The sequence below is a fragment of the Bubalus bubalis genome, chromosome 17 (genome assembly GCF_019923935.1).
Source record: "Bubalus bubalis isolate 160015118507 breed Murrah chromosome 17, NDDB_SH_1, whole genome shotgun sequence".
Taxonomy (NCBI): Eukaryota; Metazoa; Chordata; class Mammalia; order Artiodactyla; family Bovidae; genus Bubalus; species Bubalus bubalis.
In genome coordinates, this window is record NC_059173.1 from 43,553,723 (window position 1) to 43,570,717 (window position 16,995).

The 16,995-nt window shown below is 40.8% G+C and overlaps 1 protein-coding gene across 4 annotated transcripts in view; it reads right to left on the reverse strand.

Moving 5' to 3' along the window:
• Positions 1-1,044: 1,044 nt before the first annotated feature.
• The window catches only part of SCLT1 (sodium channel and clathrin linker 1), a 230,455-nt gene continuing 214,504 nt past the window's right edge, over positions 1,045-16,995 (reverse strand). For all 4 annotated transcript variants that reach the window (XM_006067319.4, XM_025268069.3, XM_044930432.2 and 1 more), the window contains 3 exons: positions 12,670-12,748; positions 9,465-9,560; positions 1,045-1,559 (listed from right to left, as the gene is read on the reverse strand). In XM_006067319.4, coding sequence (XP_006067381.3) covers positions 1,497-1,559; positions 9,465-9,560; positions 12,670-12,748 — 238 coding nt within the window. In that variant the 3' untranslated portion in view covers positions 1,045-1,496. The remainder of the gene's footprint in view (positions 1,560-9,464; positions 9,561-12,669; positions 12,749-16,995) is intronic.

Below are 16,995 nucleotides of genomic sequence, written 5' to 3' on the forward strand. Positions count from 1 at the left end.
TCTTGGTTACCAGCCTCTCACTGCTCTTATTCAGTCTCCTCCAGTGACATTTCTTCCTGAGCTCATTCAACCAACAAAGACATTTTCTAAGGTCTCTCCTTAAAGACTCTTTTTCAGTTTTTAAGCAGACAGCTCTGAACACCTTCTGTGCTCCGGGAGCCACGCTGAGCGCTAAGGATACAACGATGCGTGATGGACAGTTCTGCTCTCAAGGAGCTTGTAGTCTGTTGGGAAGGAGATAACATTAAAGTAAAAGCTTCAAAAAGAGTTACAGATTTTCTTAAGTGCTATACAGGAAAAAACAGAGCATAGATTAAGAGCAATACAACAAAGGGACCTTGCTGAGTCTGGGGAAGCAGCCTGAGGCAGGGGTTTGTGGGGAGCGGCACACTTGAAGGATATGCAAATAGCAAAGTGTGAGCAGAGACCCTGTGTGGAGGAGGAGGAAAACGTAATGATGGGAAGTACGGAAGGGCATCAGGGACAGAGCACAAGCAATGCAGGGGACGAGGTAGTGAGAGTACATCACACAGGGCCTCAGGGCCGGCCCCGACCCTCGTGGTTTCAGATCTCAGCTCCAGGCCAAAGACCCCGTGACTGTCTCAATTTGTGGGCACCAGTCCTAAACTTCCGACTGTTGGTTGGACATTTACAGGTGCGCATTCTCATGCCACCTCATTGCCTTTGGACTACCACAATGGTCTCCTAACTTTCTGTCCAGGTGCAAACCCACCTAAGCCGATTATAGAAAGCAGGGAGCGCCACGTTCAAACTAGCAGCAGAGAGTGAGTGACTACAAAGGGTCTATGAAAATCAACAGGATGCCAACAGTTCAGTACCACGCAGTCTCAGAACTTAGGATTCCCTTTGATCCATACTGCTTTGAGTAATAGCGAAAACAAAACAAAAGAAAAACACCTCAAAATCCAAAACCCCAGACAAATGGGAACCTTCCCAAATTCTTAAATATCAATATTTGATAAATACTGAAAATCACACAAGGTAAAAATTATACATTATACATTAAAATACATGAGAGCATCATTTTAGGAAGTACATGATTTATTACATGTGAGTTCATAATAAAATGGAGACTTGGGAACTTTAAAAATGAGTTATGAGTAACAGATGTGAAATTCTCAAATCCTGAAGCCTGAAATACTAAAATTCTTGCATTTTTAAAAAAACTCTCTCTCATGATTAGCATAGTTTGAAAATTATGATTCTTTTCCAAGGGAAAAAGGAGGAATTAAAAAATAGACACGTTGATGAAGGCAGTGCGTTCTTCCCAGTGGGCTTTATTCTCCACCGAAGCTCAATATCGGATTATCTTTTACTTACAGGAAGCTGTCACTCTTCTGTTTTCCAAGAACCCTCCAGACAGAATGGAAAATGCGTGTGCAAAATGACCCTCTATGCAGGTTTTACCATTTTAATACACTTCTGGTCAACCGCTTCCCCAATTCTAGGGTTCTGTGAGTGAACGCTGCATAATTTTAAATATTTTCCAGATTCATCATGGAGGCTGCTCTTCTTCTCTGCACTGTCATTGCACTGAGCTGCAATCGAAATGAACAATCAGTAAGTAGTTAACTTTTTCTATGGAAGATCTTAGACTAGTACAAAGTGTAACGCATCACAACTTACAATTACTGAAAACAACTTTATTGTAAGGCGTCTTGTAAGAGGTCACTTTTTGTGTTCATTTCTCTTTTACTCTTGAGACTTTAAAATGATTACACTAGAGATGTGTGTGTCAAATATGACTTTCCACAGCTCAGTGATATACTTACAATTCCAAAACATATTTAACGGATGGATGACAGGCATCTAGACAAACGTTACCCAGGAAAGAGACTAGAACACAAACTACGTGCAAGCCCGCACAGTGCAGGGCTGATAATAAAAAGATGATGACAGGTCATAGTGAGTCTACTGAGAAAATAATCCTTAAATATTAAGTTGGAACTGATGACATAGACACAAGTGCCAGGAGCTGGCCTGAGAAGCTCCGCCCGTGGCAAAGGTCATGAGGAAGGAGGCTCGGCATACGCAAAGCGGGATGGAGCCTCAGGAGTCCCCCTGGAAATTCTCGAGCGTCTACCCCCAAAACCAGAGTCTGCCTACTTTCTGCTTTGTGCTCTCACCTACACCTCTGACTTTACAGGGGGCTGTCCCCCACTACCTCTCTCTGAAAAAAACAGTTAACTTACAGCTCCAGTTAATAATTCCTGGGTGTGATAGTGTTTCAACCTACAAACTCCTTTGGAAGTCCTCTAGCCTGCCTGAATAGGTTTTTCCGGCCACATGTGATTGCTCAGAGCCTCCCAACTGTGAGAGGCATGAGATGTTCTAAACTGTCTAAACACCGATTCCTTTCAGCAGTTAAAAGATTGATTAGAAATTGTATTGGTGAAGGGTTTTTCACTTGTTGGGCCAATGTTTGCTGCTAAGTCTCCATATCCCTTACCTGCTGTGTCCCTGGCAGTGTATTGATTAATATAATTGGTGTAAGTAGTAGCTTTAATGTTTGTAACCTTGGACCCTTGAATTAATTCTTTTTCTTGTTATAGCCCACCACACCTTTGCCCTATAGGAATGCAACTTTATCTAATGCTTTTGGAGGGTGGCGCCTGACTAATCACTTTTAGAGAAAAATAAGTTTTCTGAAGAAAGGGTCTTAAAATGTTAACAGGCCTCTGGGCCAGAAGATGATGCAAATCACCTAAACTTTTGCATATGATAAGTTTGCAGGAAGAAAGCCTGGCTTACTGCATGACTCTACCCCTTCCTCCATTATCCTCTAGGCATAACTTAAGGTATAAAAACTACTTTGGAAAATAAAGTGCAGGCATTATTCACTGAAACTTGGTCTCCCCGTGTCGTTCTTTCTCTCACCTTCTGGCTGAATTATTCAGCCTCTTTTCTCCACTGAATTTCCTCACTGAGCTATCCTTATTTCAGCCTCTTCTCTCCACTGAATTTCCTCACTGAGCTAGCCTTATCTAACCACTCTTTATATCCTTAATTAACGTTTAATTAAGCAATTGTTTCCTGATCCTTGCCGACGCCGTCCCCGCTTCAAATTCCCTGGATCCACCGGGGCTGGATCCCGGCACACAAGGTGAAAAATATCTAACAGTACAAAAGAGCCCGGGCCCGTGGCTGCGCGGGCGCAGGAGGGCCTAGAAGAGCTATCCCACATTGAAGGTCAGGAAGGGCGGCGGTGAGGAGATACCCCTCGTCCAAGGTAAGGAGCAATGGCTGCGCTTTGCTGGAGCAGCCGTGAAGAGATACCCCATGCCCAAGGTAAGAGAAACCCAAGTAAGATGGTAGGTGTTGCAAGAGGGCATCAGAGGGCAAACACACTGAAACCATACTCACAGAAAATAGTCAATCTAATCACACTAGGACCACAGCCTTGTCTAACTTAATGAAACTAAGCCATGCCCGTGGGGCAACCCAAGACGGGCGGGTCATGGTGGAGAGATCTGACAGAATGTGGTCCACTGGAGAAGGGAATGGCAAACCACTTCAGTATTCTTGCCTTGAGAACCCCATGAACAGTATGAAAAGGCAAAATGATAGGATACTGAAAGAGAAACTCCCCAGGTCAGTAGGTGCCCAATATGCTACTGGAGATCAGTGGAGAAATAACTCCAGAAAGAATGAAGGGATGGAGCCAAAGCAAAAAGAATACCCAGCTGTGGATGTGACTGGTGATAGAAGCAAGGTCCGATGCTGTAAAGAGCAATATTGCATAGGAACCTGGAATGTCAGGTCCATGAATCAAGGCTAATTGGAAGTGGTCAAACAAGAGATGGCAAGAGTGAATGTCGACATTCTAGGAATCAGCGAACTGAAATGGACTGGAATGGGTGAATTTAACTCAGATGACCATCATATCTACTACTGCGGGCAGGAATCCCTCAGAAGAAATGGAGTGGCCATCATGGTCAACAAAAGAGTCCGAAATGCAGTACTTGGATGCGATCTCGAAAACGACAGAATGATCTCTGTTCGTTTCCAAGGCAAACCACTGAATATCACAGTAATCCAAGTCTATGCCCCAACCAGTAACGCTGAAGAAGCTGAACGGTTCTCTGAAGACCTACAAGACCTTTTAGAACTAACACCCAAAAAAGATGTCCTTTTCATTATAGGGGACTGGAATGCAAAAGTAGGAAGTCAAGAAACACCTGGAGTAACAGGCAAATTTGGCCTTGGAATATGGAATGAAGCAGGGCAAAGACTAATAGAGTTTTGCCAAGAAAATGCACTGGTCATAACAAACACCCTCTTCCAACAACACAAGAGAAGACTCTATACGTGGACATCACCAGATGGTCAACACTGAAATCAGATTGCTTATATTCTTTGCAGCCAAAGATGGAGAAGCTCTATACAGTCAGCAAAAACAAGACCAGGAGCTGACTGTGGCTCAGACCATGAACTCCTTATTGCCAAATTCAGACTGAAATTGAAGAAAGTAGGGAAAACCACTAGACCATTCAGGTATGACCTAAATCAAATCCCTTATGATTATACAGTGGAAGTGAGAAATAGATTTAAGGGCCTAGATCTGATAGATAGAGTGCCTGATGAACTATGGAATGAGGTTTGTGACATTGTACAGGAGACAGGGATCAAGACCATCCCCATGGAAAAGAAATGCAAAGAAGCAAAATGGCTGTCTGGGGAGGCCTTATAAATAGCTGTGAAAAGAAGAGAAGCGAAAAGCAAAGGAGAAAAGGAAAGATATAAACATCTGAATGCAGAGTTCCAGAGAATAGCAAGAAGAGATAAGAAAGCCTTCCTCAGCGATCAATGCAAAGAAACAGAGGAAAACAACAGAATGGGAAAGACTAGGGATCTCTTCAAGAAAATCAGAGATACGAAAGGAATATTTCATGCAAAGATGGGCTCGATAAAGGATAGAAATGGTACGGACCTAACAGAAGCAGAAGATATTAAGAAGAGATGGCAAGAATACACAGAAGAACTGTACAAAAAAGATCTTCACGACCCAGATAATCATAATGGTGTGATCACTGACCTAGAGCCAGACATCCTGGAATGTGAAGTCAAGTGGGCCTTAGAAAGCATCACTACAAACAAAGCTAGTGGAGGTGATGGAATTCCAGTTGAGCTATTCCAAATCCTGAAAGATGATGCTGTGAAAGTGCTGCACTCAATATGCCAGCAAATTTGGAAAACTCAGCAGTGGCCACAGGACTGGAAAAGGTCAGTTTTCATTCCAATCCCAAAGAAAGGCAATGCCAAAGAATGCTCAAACTACCACACAATTGCACTCATCTCGCACACTAGTAAAGCATTGCTCAAAATTCTCCAAGCCAGGCTTCAGTAATATGTGAACTGTGAACTTCCAGATATTCAAGCTGGTTTTAGAAAAGGCAGAGGAACCAGAGATCAAATTGCCAACATCCAGTGGATCATGGAAAAAGCAAGAGAGTTCCAGAAAAGCATCTATTTCTGCTTTATTGACTATGCCAAAGCCTTTGACTGTGTGGATCACAATCAACTGTGGAAAATTCTGAAAGAGATGGGAATACCAGACCACCTGACCTGCCTCTTGAGAAATCTGTATGCAGGTCAGGAAGCAACAGTTAGAACTGGACATGGAACAACAGACTGGTTCCAAATAGGAAAAGGAGTTCGTCAAGGCTGTATATTGTCACCCTGATTATTTAACTTATATGCAGAGTACATCATGAGAAACGCTGGACTGGAAGAAACACAAGCTGGAATCAAGATTGCCGGGAGAAATATCAGTAACCTCAGATATGCAAATGACACCACCCTTATGGCAGAAAGTGAAGAGGAACTAAAAAGCCTCTTGATGAAAGTGAAAGAGGAGAGTGAAAAAGTTGGCTTAAAGCTCAACATTCAGAAAACGAAGATCATTGCATCCGGTCCCACAACTTCATGGGAAATAGATGGGGAAACAGTGGAAACAGTGTCAGACTTTATTTTTCTGGGCTCCAAAATCACTACAGATGGTGACTGCAGCCATGAAATTAAAAGACGCTTACTCCTTGGAAGGGAAAGTTATGACCAACCTAGATAGCATGTTCAAAAGCAGAGACATTACTTTGCCAACAAAGGTCCGTCTAGTCAAGGCTATGGTTTTTTCTGCAGTCATGTATGGATGTGAGAGTTGGACTGTGAAGAAGGCTGAGCGCCAAAGAATTGATGCTTTTGAACTGTGGTGTTGGAGAAGACTCTTGAGAGTCCCTTGGACTGCAAGGAGATCCAACCAGTCCATTCTGAAGGAGATCAGCCCTGGGATTTCTTTGGAGGGAATGATGCTAAAGCTGAAACTCCAGTACTTTGGCCACCTCATGCGAAGAGTTGACTCATTGGAAAAGACTGTGATGCTGGGAGGGATTGGGGGCAAGAGGAGAAGGGGACGACAGAGGATGAGATGGCTGGATGGCATCAGTGATTCGATGGACGTGAGTCTGAGTGAACTCTGGGGGTTTGTGACGGACAGGGAGGCCTGGCGTGCTGCGATTCATGGGGTCACAAAGAGTTGGACATGACTGAGCAACTGATCTGATCTGATCTGATCTGACAAAAGAGCATACAGTGTAAAGGAAGCCTTCCCATCTCCCGCCTTCATTCCACATCCCTCTTCCCAGATACAACCACCACTCCCAGCCTCTAAACAAACTTCTTAAAGTATCCTACATGAGAATACATGCACATTATTGCTTCACTGTTTTTGAAGAATGATAAAGTACTATACACAGCTCTCATTTTTCCCCTAGTGAAGTCCACTTTATTCCATCTGTCTTTTATCTTCTGTGCACTCTGCTCCACTGCAGCACTTCTTTTCCGTTGTTGTTGATTAGCCACTCTGTTTAGAACAGGAGCCTTTCATTATACACTGCAACTATTTTTCTCAGTTTGTCACTGACGTTACTTTTTTACGCAGAAATCTGAAATCTCTACATAGTCACATTAATTTATTTTCATCGTTTCTAGGTTTTGTGTCACCACACTGGTTTTAAAAAATCCCATACAGTGAAAAGAACACCATGCGGCATTCAGTAGCTTAGAGTGACGCACTCAGAACATCTAACCGTCTATACCATTGTCCCAAGACGGAGGAAGGCCCTACAGAAAACGCTGATCGCAATAGCACGTTCCGAGCACGACTCAGTGAGTACAGCGCAGGGTCTGTGCTGAGCCGATGAGGAGATGCTGGACGGCCTGAGTGAAGACAGCATGTGAGAGACAACAATAATCTTTTAACCCCTTTACTTTACTGAATATCAAGCCCTTAGCAGGATAGTATTTCTAACAGCAGTTCCCAATTTCTGGAAGAACATGGGAAAGTTAGAAAGGATTCAGAGAAGGCAAAGATAAAAATTTTAAAAATTGAATATATGTCTTAGAAACAAAGTTTATAAGTTGAATACTTTTAAAATAGAAAACAAAACAAAACAAAACAAAAAACTGACCCCAAGGAATAAATTCCTCTTTGTGTTTGGGGAAAATGGTCAATGATTACTTTTCGTATTCAAATGAGAACAGAATGGCAGGAACAAAAAATTTTAAGAAAAATCTGTAAGGCAGTTACTGACAAAACATTTTAAAACAGGCTCACAAAGAGATTAGGAGAATCTCTGCCATTGGAGAGTTTAAATAACAGGAGAAATATTACTGTGGACTGTTGAGGTTTAATGCTGTTGGGAAGGGGATGGGAGTAGATGCCAACTGGATTATATCATCAAGGTTCTGTAACTGGACTCTTGTTACTATCCAACTCCAAGGGAGCTGATTTTAAGTAGGCATTTTCTTTACCACAGGGCTTCCCTTGTGGCGCAGCTGGTAAAAAATCTGCCTGTAATGCAGGAAACCTGGGTTTGATCCCTGGGTTGGGAAGATCCCCTGGAGAAGGGAACAGCTACCCACTCCAGTATTCTGGCCTGCTATGCACTGTATAGTCCATGCGGTTGCAAAGAGTTGGACAAGACTGAGCAACTTTCACTTTCTTTACCACGGTCCTTAAAAAAGATAAACTTGAAGCTTTAAAGACTGTGATGTAGAAATTTAATTTCTATGTATCTAATTACCTATTTACCACTTAATGACCATGCTAAGAACTTTGTATGTGTTAACTCCTTTGATCTTTCAATAACTCTATCAGGGAGGTGTTATTATCCTAAACATGAACAGACTAAGGCTTAGAGATGTTGAAACTGTCCAAGGTCACAGGGCTAATTAATGGTACAAGGTTATTTGCCAGACACCAAAATACCTCCACTCAAGATACTGCCCTGAACATGTTGGCTCCTGTAACCTTATAATCTAAATGAATAAATGAATTCTTAAATAATTAGCTCATCCATCAGTCCATAATTTCATAAGAAATTAAACTTACCTTATAAAACTATAATTACTTTTAAGAAGGAAAGGTAACAGAAGGGCAAGTTATGATTGGATTTTGAGAGCCACGCCATGCTCATACCAGAAGCAGGTTAACAAAGAAATCTATAAATATCACAAACTGAATTCCGTGAGTATTTAGAGTTAATTGCTTTACTATATATGAAATTATCCAAGAATAATGTTAATTATTAGACTAATAATATCTAAGAATAATGTTAATTTTGATCGAAACAGTAAATTTATAACCAAATATAATAATACATTTGGTTTGTTTCTGTCTAAACTATCTGTTTCCAGCCTATCTTTATAATCACTAAACTCCTCTCATTTCGTTCCTAACAGGAGAGACTATTTGCTCCTACTTTAGAACAAATGGCCCATTTCATTTATATGATATGTGAGCATTATGAGTAACTGCCCCTTATTATTTCATGCATGTTCTGCATTTTCTACTCTATTTCCCATTGGACAACTTTTATGTGGTATTTGAGATTTATATGGTCACATACTAATGTCCATTAAATGAAGTTAAACCTATAAGCTAGGTAATTTTTTTCTATTTAAAAACTGCAATAAAAACAGTTAGTGCAATTTGGAACACTATATTCAAAGCAATGTGATTCACTCTCAAATCTCTCAGTGAATACCTGCCTAGTTTTAGGCAGAACATAATTCTAGAGCAGTGCTCACTGTGAAGACTGTGGAGCTGTTCTGTTTGATGCTGGCCAATATGACAGTCACGGCTTCATGCAGCTTTTGATGTGAAATCTGACTAGTGTGAGGATTTCAATTTAACTGACTTAAATGTAAACAGTGGCTAGTGGCTACATCTATCCATATTGGACAGTGCAATTCTAGACTCAGGTGATGTTTATTTCTGTTTCTAAAGTTTACTTTTTCAATCTCAAATATTAAAGAGACTAATTTTTAAGTAGCTTAGTCAAATAAAAATAAAATGCTAGTTTTCTGGAAACTGTTGAGGAATGTTTTTAATCTGTGACTTACTCAGACTCTCATCATCCAGGCATAATGAGGATGCTTCCTACCTGCTGGGAGGCCGAAGCAGCTCTCTGTTCCGCTTCACTCAGCCGCCTCTGAAGTCTGTTGGATTTTTCCTGGTGCTCTAGAATTAACTTTTCATTCTATTAAGGGGAAATATAAGACAAGTTAGAAACCTGTACGTGGCATGGAGGTGTTTCATGGAATTATCAATGAAAAATCTGAACATCATTTTATCACTTACAAAATGTAATGACAATGTATCTCCAAATTCATATTTTTCAAGTTATGAACGCCAAAGTTCAAAGCTGGTTTTACATTAAGACTAAATTGGTGTCTTCCCCGCCCCCACCACCACCCACCGCTGTCACAAACCACCAAAGGAAGTGAATTAAATCCAAAGCAAAGTGAACCTGAAGTCAAGACGAGGACGTTCAGTATGAGATGCTAGAAAACTGCTCTGTGTCACCTGTGAGTGCGAGAGCACAGACCTGGGCTTCACAAGCAGAGTGTCACAAGCGGTGGGCTCAGTCTGACACACTGCGCTTTTTGTCAGGTTCTCGGGTGATGCGTACACTGTTGGCTGGGGCGCTCGAACCACTGTGCTCGCAGAGCTTCCAGGGAAGTGGTGACATTGTGCATACATTATTAAAGTCAAGGAGCAGAAAATACTCATTCCAGAAATCCTGATTTTTACAGAATTAGACTTATCTTAGGGCTTCCCTGGTGGCTCAGCAGTAAAGAATCTGCCTGCAGTGCAGGAGATCCAGGTTTGATCCCTGGGTCAGGAAGATCCCTTGGAGAAGGGAATGGCAACCCACTCCAGTATTTAGCCTAGAGAATCCTATGGACAGAGGAGCCTGGTGGGCTACAGTCAACGGGGTCACAAGAGTCAGACACGACTGAGCAAGTAACATTTGCACTATTGAGACTTATCTTAAATGATTTATATGCTGAAAGTATTATTTAAAAAAGAGAAGGTGGGGCTTCCCTGGTGGCTCAGTGGTAAAGAAACTGCCTGCAATGAAGGAGAAAGTGAAAGTGAAGTCGCTCAGTCGTGTCTGACTCTTTGTGACCCCATGGACTGTAGCCTGTCAGGCTCCTCTGTCCATGGGATTTTCCAGGCAAGAGTGCCAGAATGGGGTGCCATTGCCTTCTCCAGGGGATCTTCTCGACCCAGGAACTGAACCTGGCTCTCCTGCATTGCAGGCAGACGCTTCACCGTCCGAGCCACCAGCTCTCCTGCAATGCAGGAGACATGGGTTCAATCCCTGGGTCAAGAAGATCCTCTGGAGAAACAATACCAACCCACTCCAGTATTCTTGCCTAGAATATCCCATGGACAGAGGAGCCTGGAGGGTCAGGCACAATTTAGTGACTAAAACAACAACAAACAACAGTAATAAAAGAAGAAATCTTTTCCAAGTTTCCCAATACATCTGCATATCAGAGGGTATCAGGGTCAACGGAGTTATTAAGGCACTAGTAGGGGTTGCGTTATATTTAAAGAAACACTCTGAAGCCCTTATCCCCTCGGCTATGGACGCGACCTTACTTGGAGTAGGTTCTTTGTTGATGACTAAGTGAAGATGAGGTCATTAGGGTGGGTTCTAAACCAATGTGACTGGTGTCTTCATAAGAAGGGGAAATTCGGACACAGAGATTGACACGTACAAAGGGAAGAACATAGGAAGACACCATCAGCAAGACAAGGAATGCCTAAGGCTACTGGAAGTGAGGAGAGAGGCCTGAACAGACTGTCCCCTGGGGAAGTCAGAAGGAACCAGAGCTGCTGTCTTCCTGAGTCTGGACTTCCGGCTTCCAGAACTGAGAGACAGCCAGTATCTGCTGACTGAGGCACCCCAGCCTCTCCTCCTCTGTTAGAGCAGCCTCAGGCAACTGCACAGGCATCACGACCGTCAGGCTGTCACAACACGGTGTAATGCAGACAAGTGCAAGCAGTCTATCAACTAAAAGATGTATTAGCCTTCTCCACGCTTAACTACTAGCCTAAAAAAAAAAAAGTCTGTGCACACACAGAATTATTAAATAGTTTTTTTGAACTAGATAGTTCCTGTGTCCTAACATACAAGTGGTAAGAGTGAATGTCATGCCTAGTAATACAAAATACTGAAATAACAGTATCCTGTTAAAATGTGCTTATTCTATTTCTTATTGTGCCCCAAAGCAAAATTAAATTGTATGAAGAGAACTCTATTAGCTGCTCCAATTTACCAAGATGTTTAAATATGTAGCCTTAAATTTAAGAGGCACATCATTAACATTAGAGAAAACCTGAGGAAAAACTGCCATCCTCTATAATAATCATTTTCATAGTTACAATCAAATGATATATAAGGTACATATTTCTGTGCTGCTACCATAAAGGTGAAAGCAGAGTCCAGATTAGATAAATCATAATATATGCAACTGTTCTTTTTCTAACTGATCATTTGAGTTGCTTTTGATCTTCCAAAAAAATTAACATTACTGTGTTGAATATTTTCCTTTAAAATTTTTTTCATATTTTAAATTATTTCCTTAGGACAGATTCCTGGAAGGGGGAGCTACATCAAAGAGTATTTTAATGGCTATGGTCTAATTGTTTTCTAAATTTCTCATGTCAGTTTATAATGCTATAAGACTGAAGAGCAATGACTTCACTATGGCTCCTACGGAAGGCCATAGAGAGCTATGGGCCATACAGCCTGTTAATGAAATTCCAAGAAATATGTTAGAAGTTAAAACATCAAATAAAGAAGTAGAGTTCTAGAAAGTTCTAATCATAATCTAGAAATTGTTTAACCCTTTTTCTTCAACGAAAACAACAATAAACCCTTGTTGACTTTAGTTCTAAAGCATTAATGTAAAGAAATGCTTTCATATATTCCAGTAGGCAAAAGTATTTCCTACATGTCTTTTCTGATGGATTAAAACAAAATTAGTGGAACTGGGTTAAAAAAAAAAATCTTAGACATGCACAGAAATAAAGAGGATCCTAACACTTCTGAAACAGCACAAGCTATACGGTGAAATTGAAATAGGAGCTCTGTCTTTGTCATTTAAATATGATGAATCACTGACTTCCAAAGCTTTTATTCGCATTATATTATGTGTGGACTTTTAGTGCTATGTATGATTTCTGCAAGAAATACTCACATCCGCATGGTCATTTCCAAGTAGAGAATTAATTTGGACTTGGCTCAGGTAAGATTCTATAGTGTGCGCTTCCCAGGAGGGCCATTATCTTACCTCAACTACCTTTTCATTTGCCATTTCCAGCTGAGAAAGCAGCTCTTGGGTATGAAGTTTCTGTCGACTCAGCTCACTCCTATTAATCAAGAGAGAGGAAAAAGAAAAGAAGAGAAAACCATTAATATAGCTGTTCAAAAACCTAACAAAATAGAATCTTTATTAGTGAGGTACATGTTCATGTTCTGAACAAAAAATATCTTGTGTGCAAAATAAAAGTTGCTTACTAATAGGCCATATCTGGAATGACTCATTTCTTTGTAATATACACATATATTCTGGAGAGTGGTAGTACAACAGCGAGAATATACTTAACACTACTGAACTGTTCATTTAAAATAGATTGAGACAGTAAATTTACAATTTAAATAAAGGTTAAAATTGTCCATTTTATATTAGGTGTATTTTACCACAATAAAAAAGTCAAACCTCCCCTTACCCTTACATATTTCAAAAGTGCCAAAGTATCCCTTATATCACTGATATTATTTGGCATTAAAATAAAAGTATATTCATATTAAACATACAGTATTTGTTGTTTTTAATGTTCATATATAGCACTTCTTGGAGAGGCTCAATTCTTGGAAATTTAAGGTAATGTTAATCACTCCAAATACCATTTCAGCTTAATATATTCAGGATTAAAATATAAATTTTGGTTGTTATTTGCTTTATCTTATGCATTCATATCCTTTATACTTCATTAGATAGAATTATGCACGTAAGTGTCATCTTTTTTTGTTGTTGTTCAACATATAAGCATTATATTCCCTTTGGCTAAAGATAATCTCAAAAGTGCCAGGTTAGAAGCAGATACAATGGAGACTTTAAAATAACTTTTACCAGATCATTCATTTTGATATTTGGCAAAACTAATACAATTATGTAAAGTTTAAAAATAAAATAAAATTAAAAAAAATAAAATAACTTTTACCAGATCAAATTAATCTCTGAGTATTAAATAGTATTAAATAGTTCATTCAGGACTGGTTTTTATCCTCTGACCTTACTTCTGCTTCTAAAATAAATCAGTAGATTAACACTTCCAGTTATCAGCTTTGATTTTTTTCCAAGTGAGCCTAAAAACCAGGTAAGTCCTGTAAGTGTCCTATATTTGAATGGATAGTTGTTAAAATCAGCAAGCTATTTGTTATAAATACATAGGAGAGAACAAAAAATGTCCACAAATCAATTACACAAATATCTACTGAGCACTCTTTATGGCCAAGTGCAAGCATGTGGTAGTAAACATCAGATCAGATCAGATCAGTCGCTCAGTTGTGTCCGACTCTTTGCCACCCCATGAATCGCAGCACGCCAGGCCTCCCTGTCCATCACCAACTCCCGGACTTCACTCAGACTCACGTCCATCCAGTCAGTGATGCCATCCAGTCATCTCATTCTCTGCCATCCCCTTCTCCTCTTGCCCCCAATCCCTCCCAGCATCACAGTCTTTTCCAATGAGTCAACTCTTAGCATGAGGTGGCCAAAGTACTGGAGTTTCAGCTTCAGAATCATTCCTTCCAAAGAAATCCCAGGGCTGATCTCCTTCAGAATGGACTGGTTGGATCTCCTTGCAGTCCAAGGGACTCTCAAGAGTCTTCTCCAACACCACAGTTCAAAAGCATCAATTCTTTGGCGCTCAGCCTTCTTCACAGTCCAACTCTCACATCTATACATGACCACAGGAAAAACCATAGCCTTGACTAGACGGACCTTTGTTGGCAAAGTAATGTCTCTGCTTTTGAATATGCTATCTAGGTTGGTCATAACTTTCCTTCCAAGGAATAAGCGTCTTTTAATTTCATGGCTGCAGTCACCATCTGTAGTGATTTTGGAGCCCAAAAACATAAAGCCTGACACTGTTTCCAGTGTTTCCCCATCTATTTCCCATGAAGTGATGGGACCGGATGCCATGATCTTCGTTTTCTGAATGTTGAGCTTTAAGCCAACTTTTTCACTCTCCACTTTCACTTTCATCAAGAGGCTTTTGAGTTCCTCTTCACTTTCTGCCATAAGGGTGGTGTCATCTGCATGTCTGAGGTTATTGATATTTCTCCTGGCAATCTTGATTCCAGCTTGTGTTTCTTCCAGTCCAGCGTTTCTCATGATGTACTCTGCATATAAGTTAAATAAACAGGGTGACAATATACAGCCTTGACGAACTCCTTTTCCTATTTGGAACCAGTCTGTTGTTCCATGTCCAGTTCTAACTGTTGCTTCCTGACCTGCATACAAATTTCACAAGAGGCAGGTCAGGTGGTCTGGTATTCCCATCTCTTTCAGAATTTTCCAGAGTTGATTGTGATCCACACAGTCAAAGGCTTTGGCATAGTCAATAAAGCAGAAATAGATGCTTTTCTGGAACTCTCTTGCTTTTTCAATGATCCAGCGGATGTTGGCAATTTGATCTCTGGTTCCTCTGCCTTTTCTAAAACCAGCTTGAACATCAGGAAGTTCACGGTTCACATATTGCTGAAGCCTGGCTTGGAGAATTTTGAGCATTACTTTACTAATGTGTGAGATGAGTGCAATTGTGCGGTAGTTTGAGCATTCTTTGGCATTGCCTTTCTTTGGGATTGGAATGAAAACTGACCTTTTCCAGTCCTGTGGCCACTGCTGAGTTTTCCAAATTTGCTGGCATATTGAGTGCAGCACTTTCACAGCATCATCTTTCAGGATTTGGAATAGCTCAACTGGAATTCCATCACCTCCACTAGCTTTGTTCGTAGTGATGCTTTCTAAGGCCCACTTGACTTCACATTCCAGGATGTCTGGCTCTAGGTCAGTGATCACACCATTATGATTATCTGGGTCGTGAAGATCTTTTTTGTACAGTTCTTCTGTGTATTCTTGCCATCTCTTCTTAATATCTTCTGCTTCTGTTAGGTCCGTACCATATCTATCCTTTATCGAGCCCATCTTTGCATGAAATATTCCTTTCGTATCTCTGATTTTCTTGAAGAGATCCCTAGTCTTTCCCATTCTGTTGTTTTCCTCTGTTTCTTTGCATTGATCGCTGAGGAAGGCTTTCTTATCTCTTCTTGCTATTCTCTGGAACTCTGCATTCAGATGTTTATATCTTTCCTTTTCTCCTTTGCTTTTCGCTTCTCTTCTTTTCACAGCTATTTGTAAGGCCTCCCCAGACAGCCATTTTGCTTCTTTGCATTTCTTTTCCATGGGGATGGTCTTGATCCCTGTCTCCTGTACAATGTCACAAACCTCATTCCATAGTTCATCAGGCACTCTATCTATCAGATCTAGGCCCTTAAATCTATTTCTCACTTCCACTGTATAATCATAAGGGATTTGATTTAGGTCATACCTGAATGGTCTAGTGGTTTTCCCTACTTTCTTCAATTTCAGTCTGAATTTGGCAATAAGGAGTTCATGGTCTGAGCCACAGTCAGCTCCTGGTCTTGTTTTTGCTGACTGTATAGAGCTTCTCCATCTTTGGCTGCAAAGAATATAAGCAATCTGATTTCGGTGTTGACCATCTGGTGATGTCCACGTATAGAGTCTTCTCTTGTGTTGTTGGAAGAGGGTGTTTGTTATGACCAGTGCATTTTCTTGGCAAAACTCTATTAGTCTTTGCCCTGCTTCATTCCGTATTCCAAGGCCAAATTTGCCTGTTACTCCAGGTGTTTCGTGACTTCCTACTTTTGCATTCCAGTCCCCTATAATGAAAAGGACATCTTTTTGGGTATTAGTTCTAAAAGGTCTTGTAGGTCTTACCCAGCTGTGGATGTGACTGGTGATAGAAGCAAGGTCCAATGCTGTAAAGAGCAATATTGGATAGGAACCTGGAATGTCAGGTCCATGAATCAAGGCAAATTGGAAATGGTCAAACAAGAGATGGCAAGAGTGAATGTCGACATTCTAGGAATCAGCGAACTGAAATGGACTGGAATGGGTGAATTTAACTCAGATGACCATTATATCTACTACTGCGGGCAGGAATCCCTCAGAAGAAATGGAGTGGCCATCATGGTCAACAAGAGTCCGAAATGCAGTACTTGGATGCAATCTCAAAAACGACAGAATGATCTCTGTTCGTTTCCAAGGCAAACCATTGAATATCACAGTAATCCAAGTCTATGCCCCAACTAGTAACGCTGAAGAAGCTGAAGTTGAACAGTTCTCTGAAGACCTACAAGACCTTTTAGAATTAACACCCAAAAAGATGTCCTTTTCATTATAGGGTAGTAAACATGGATGGTGCCATAACAGAACTTGCGGACGAATGGGAAACGGCTCATTCCTACTCAGTGGCTTCATCAGTACAGGTCAGGCCACTGACAATGAGGAGCTTGAGTACTGGTCAGT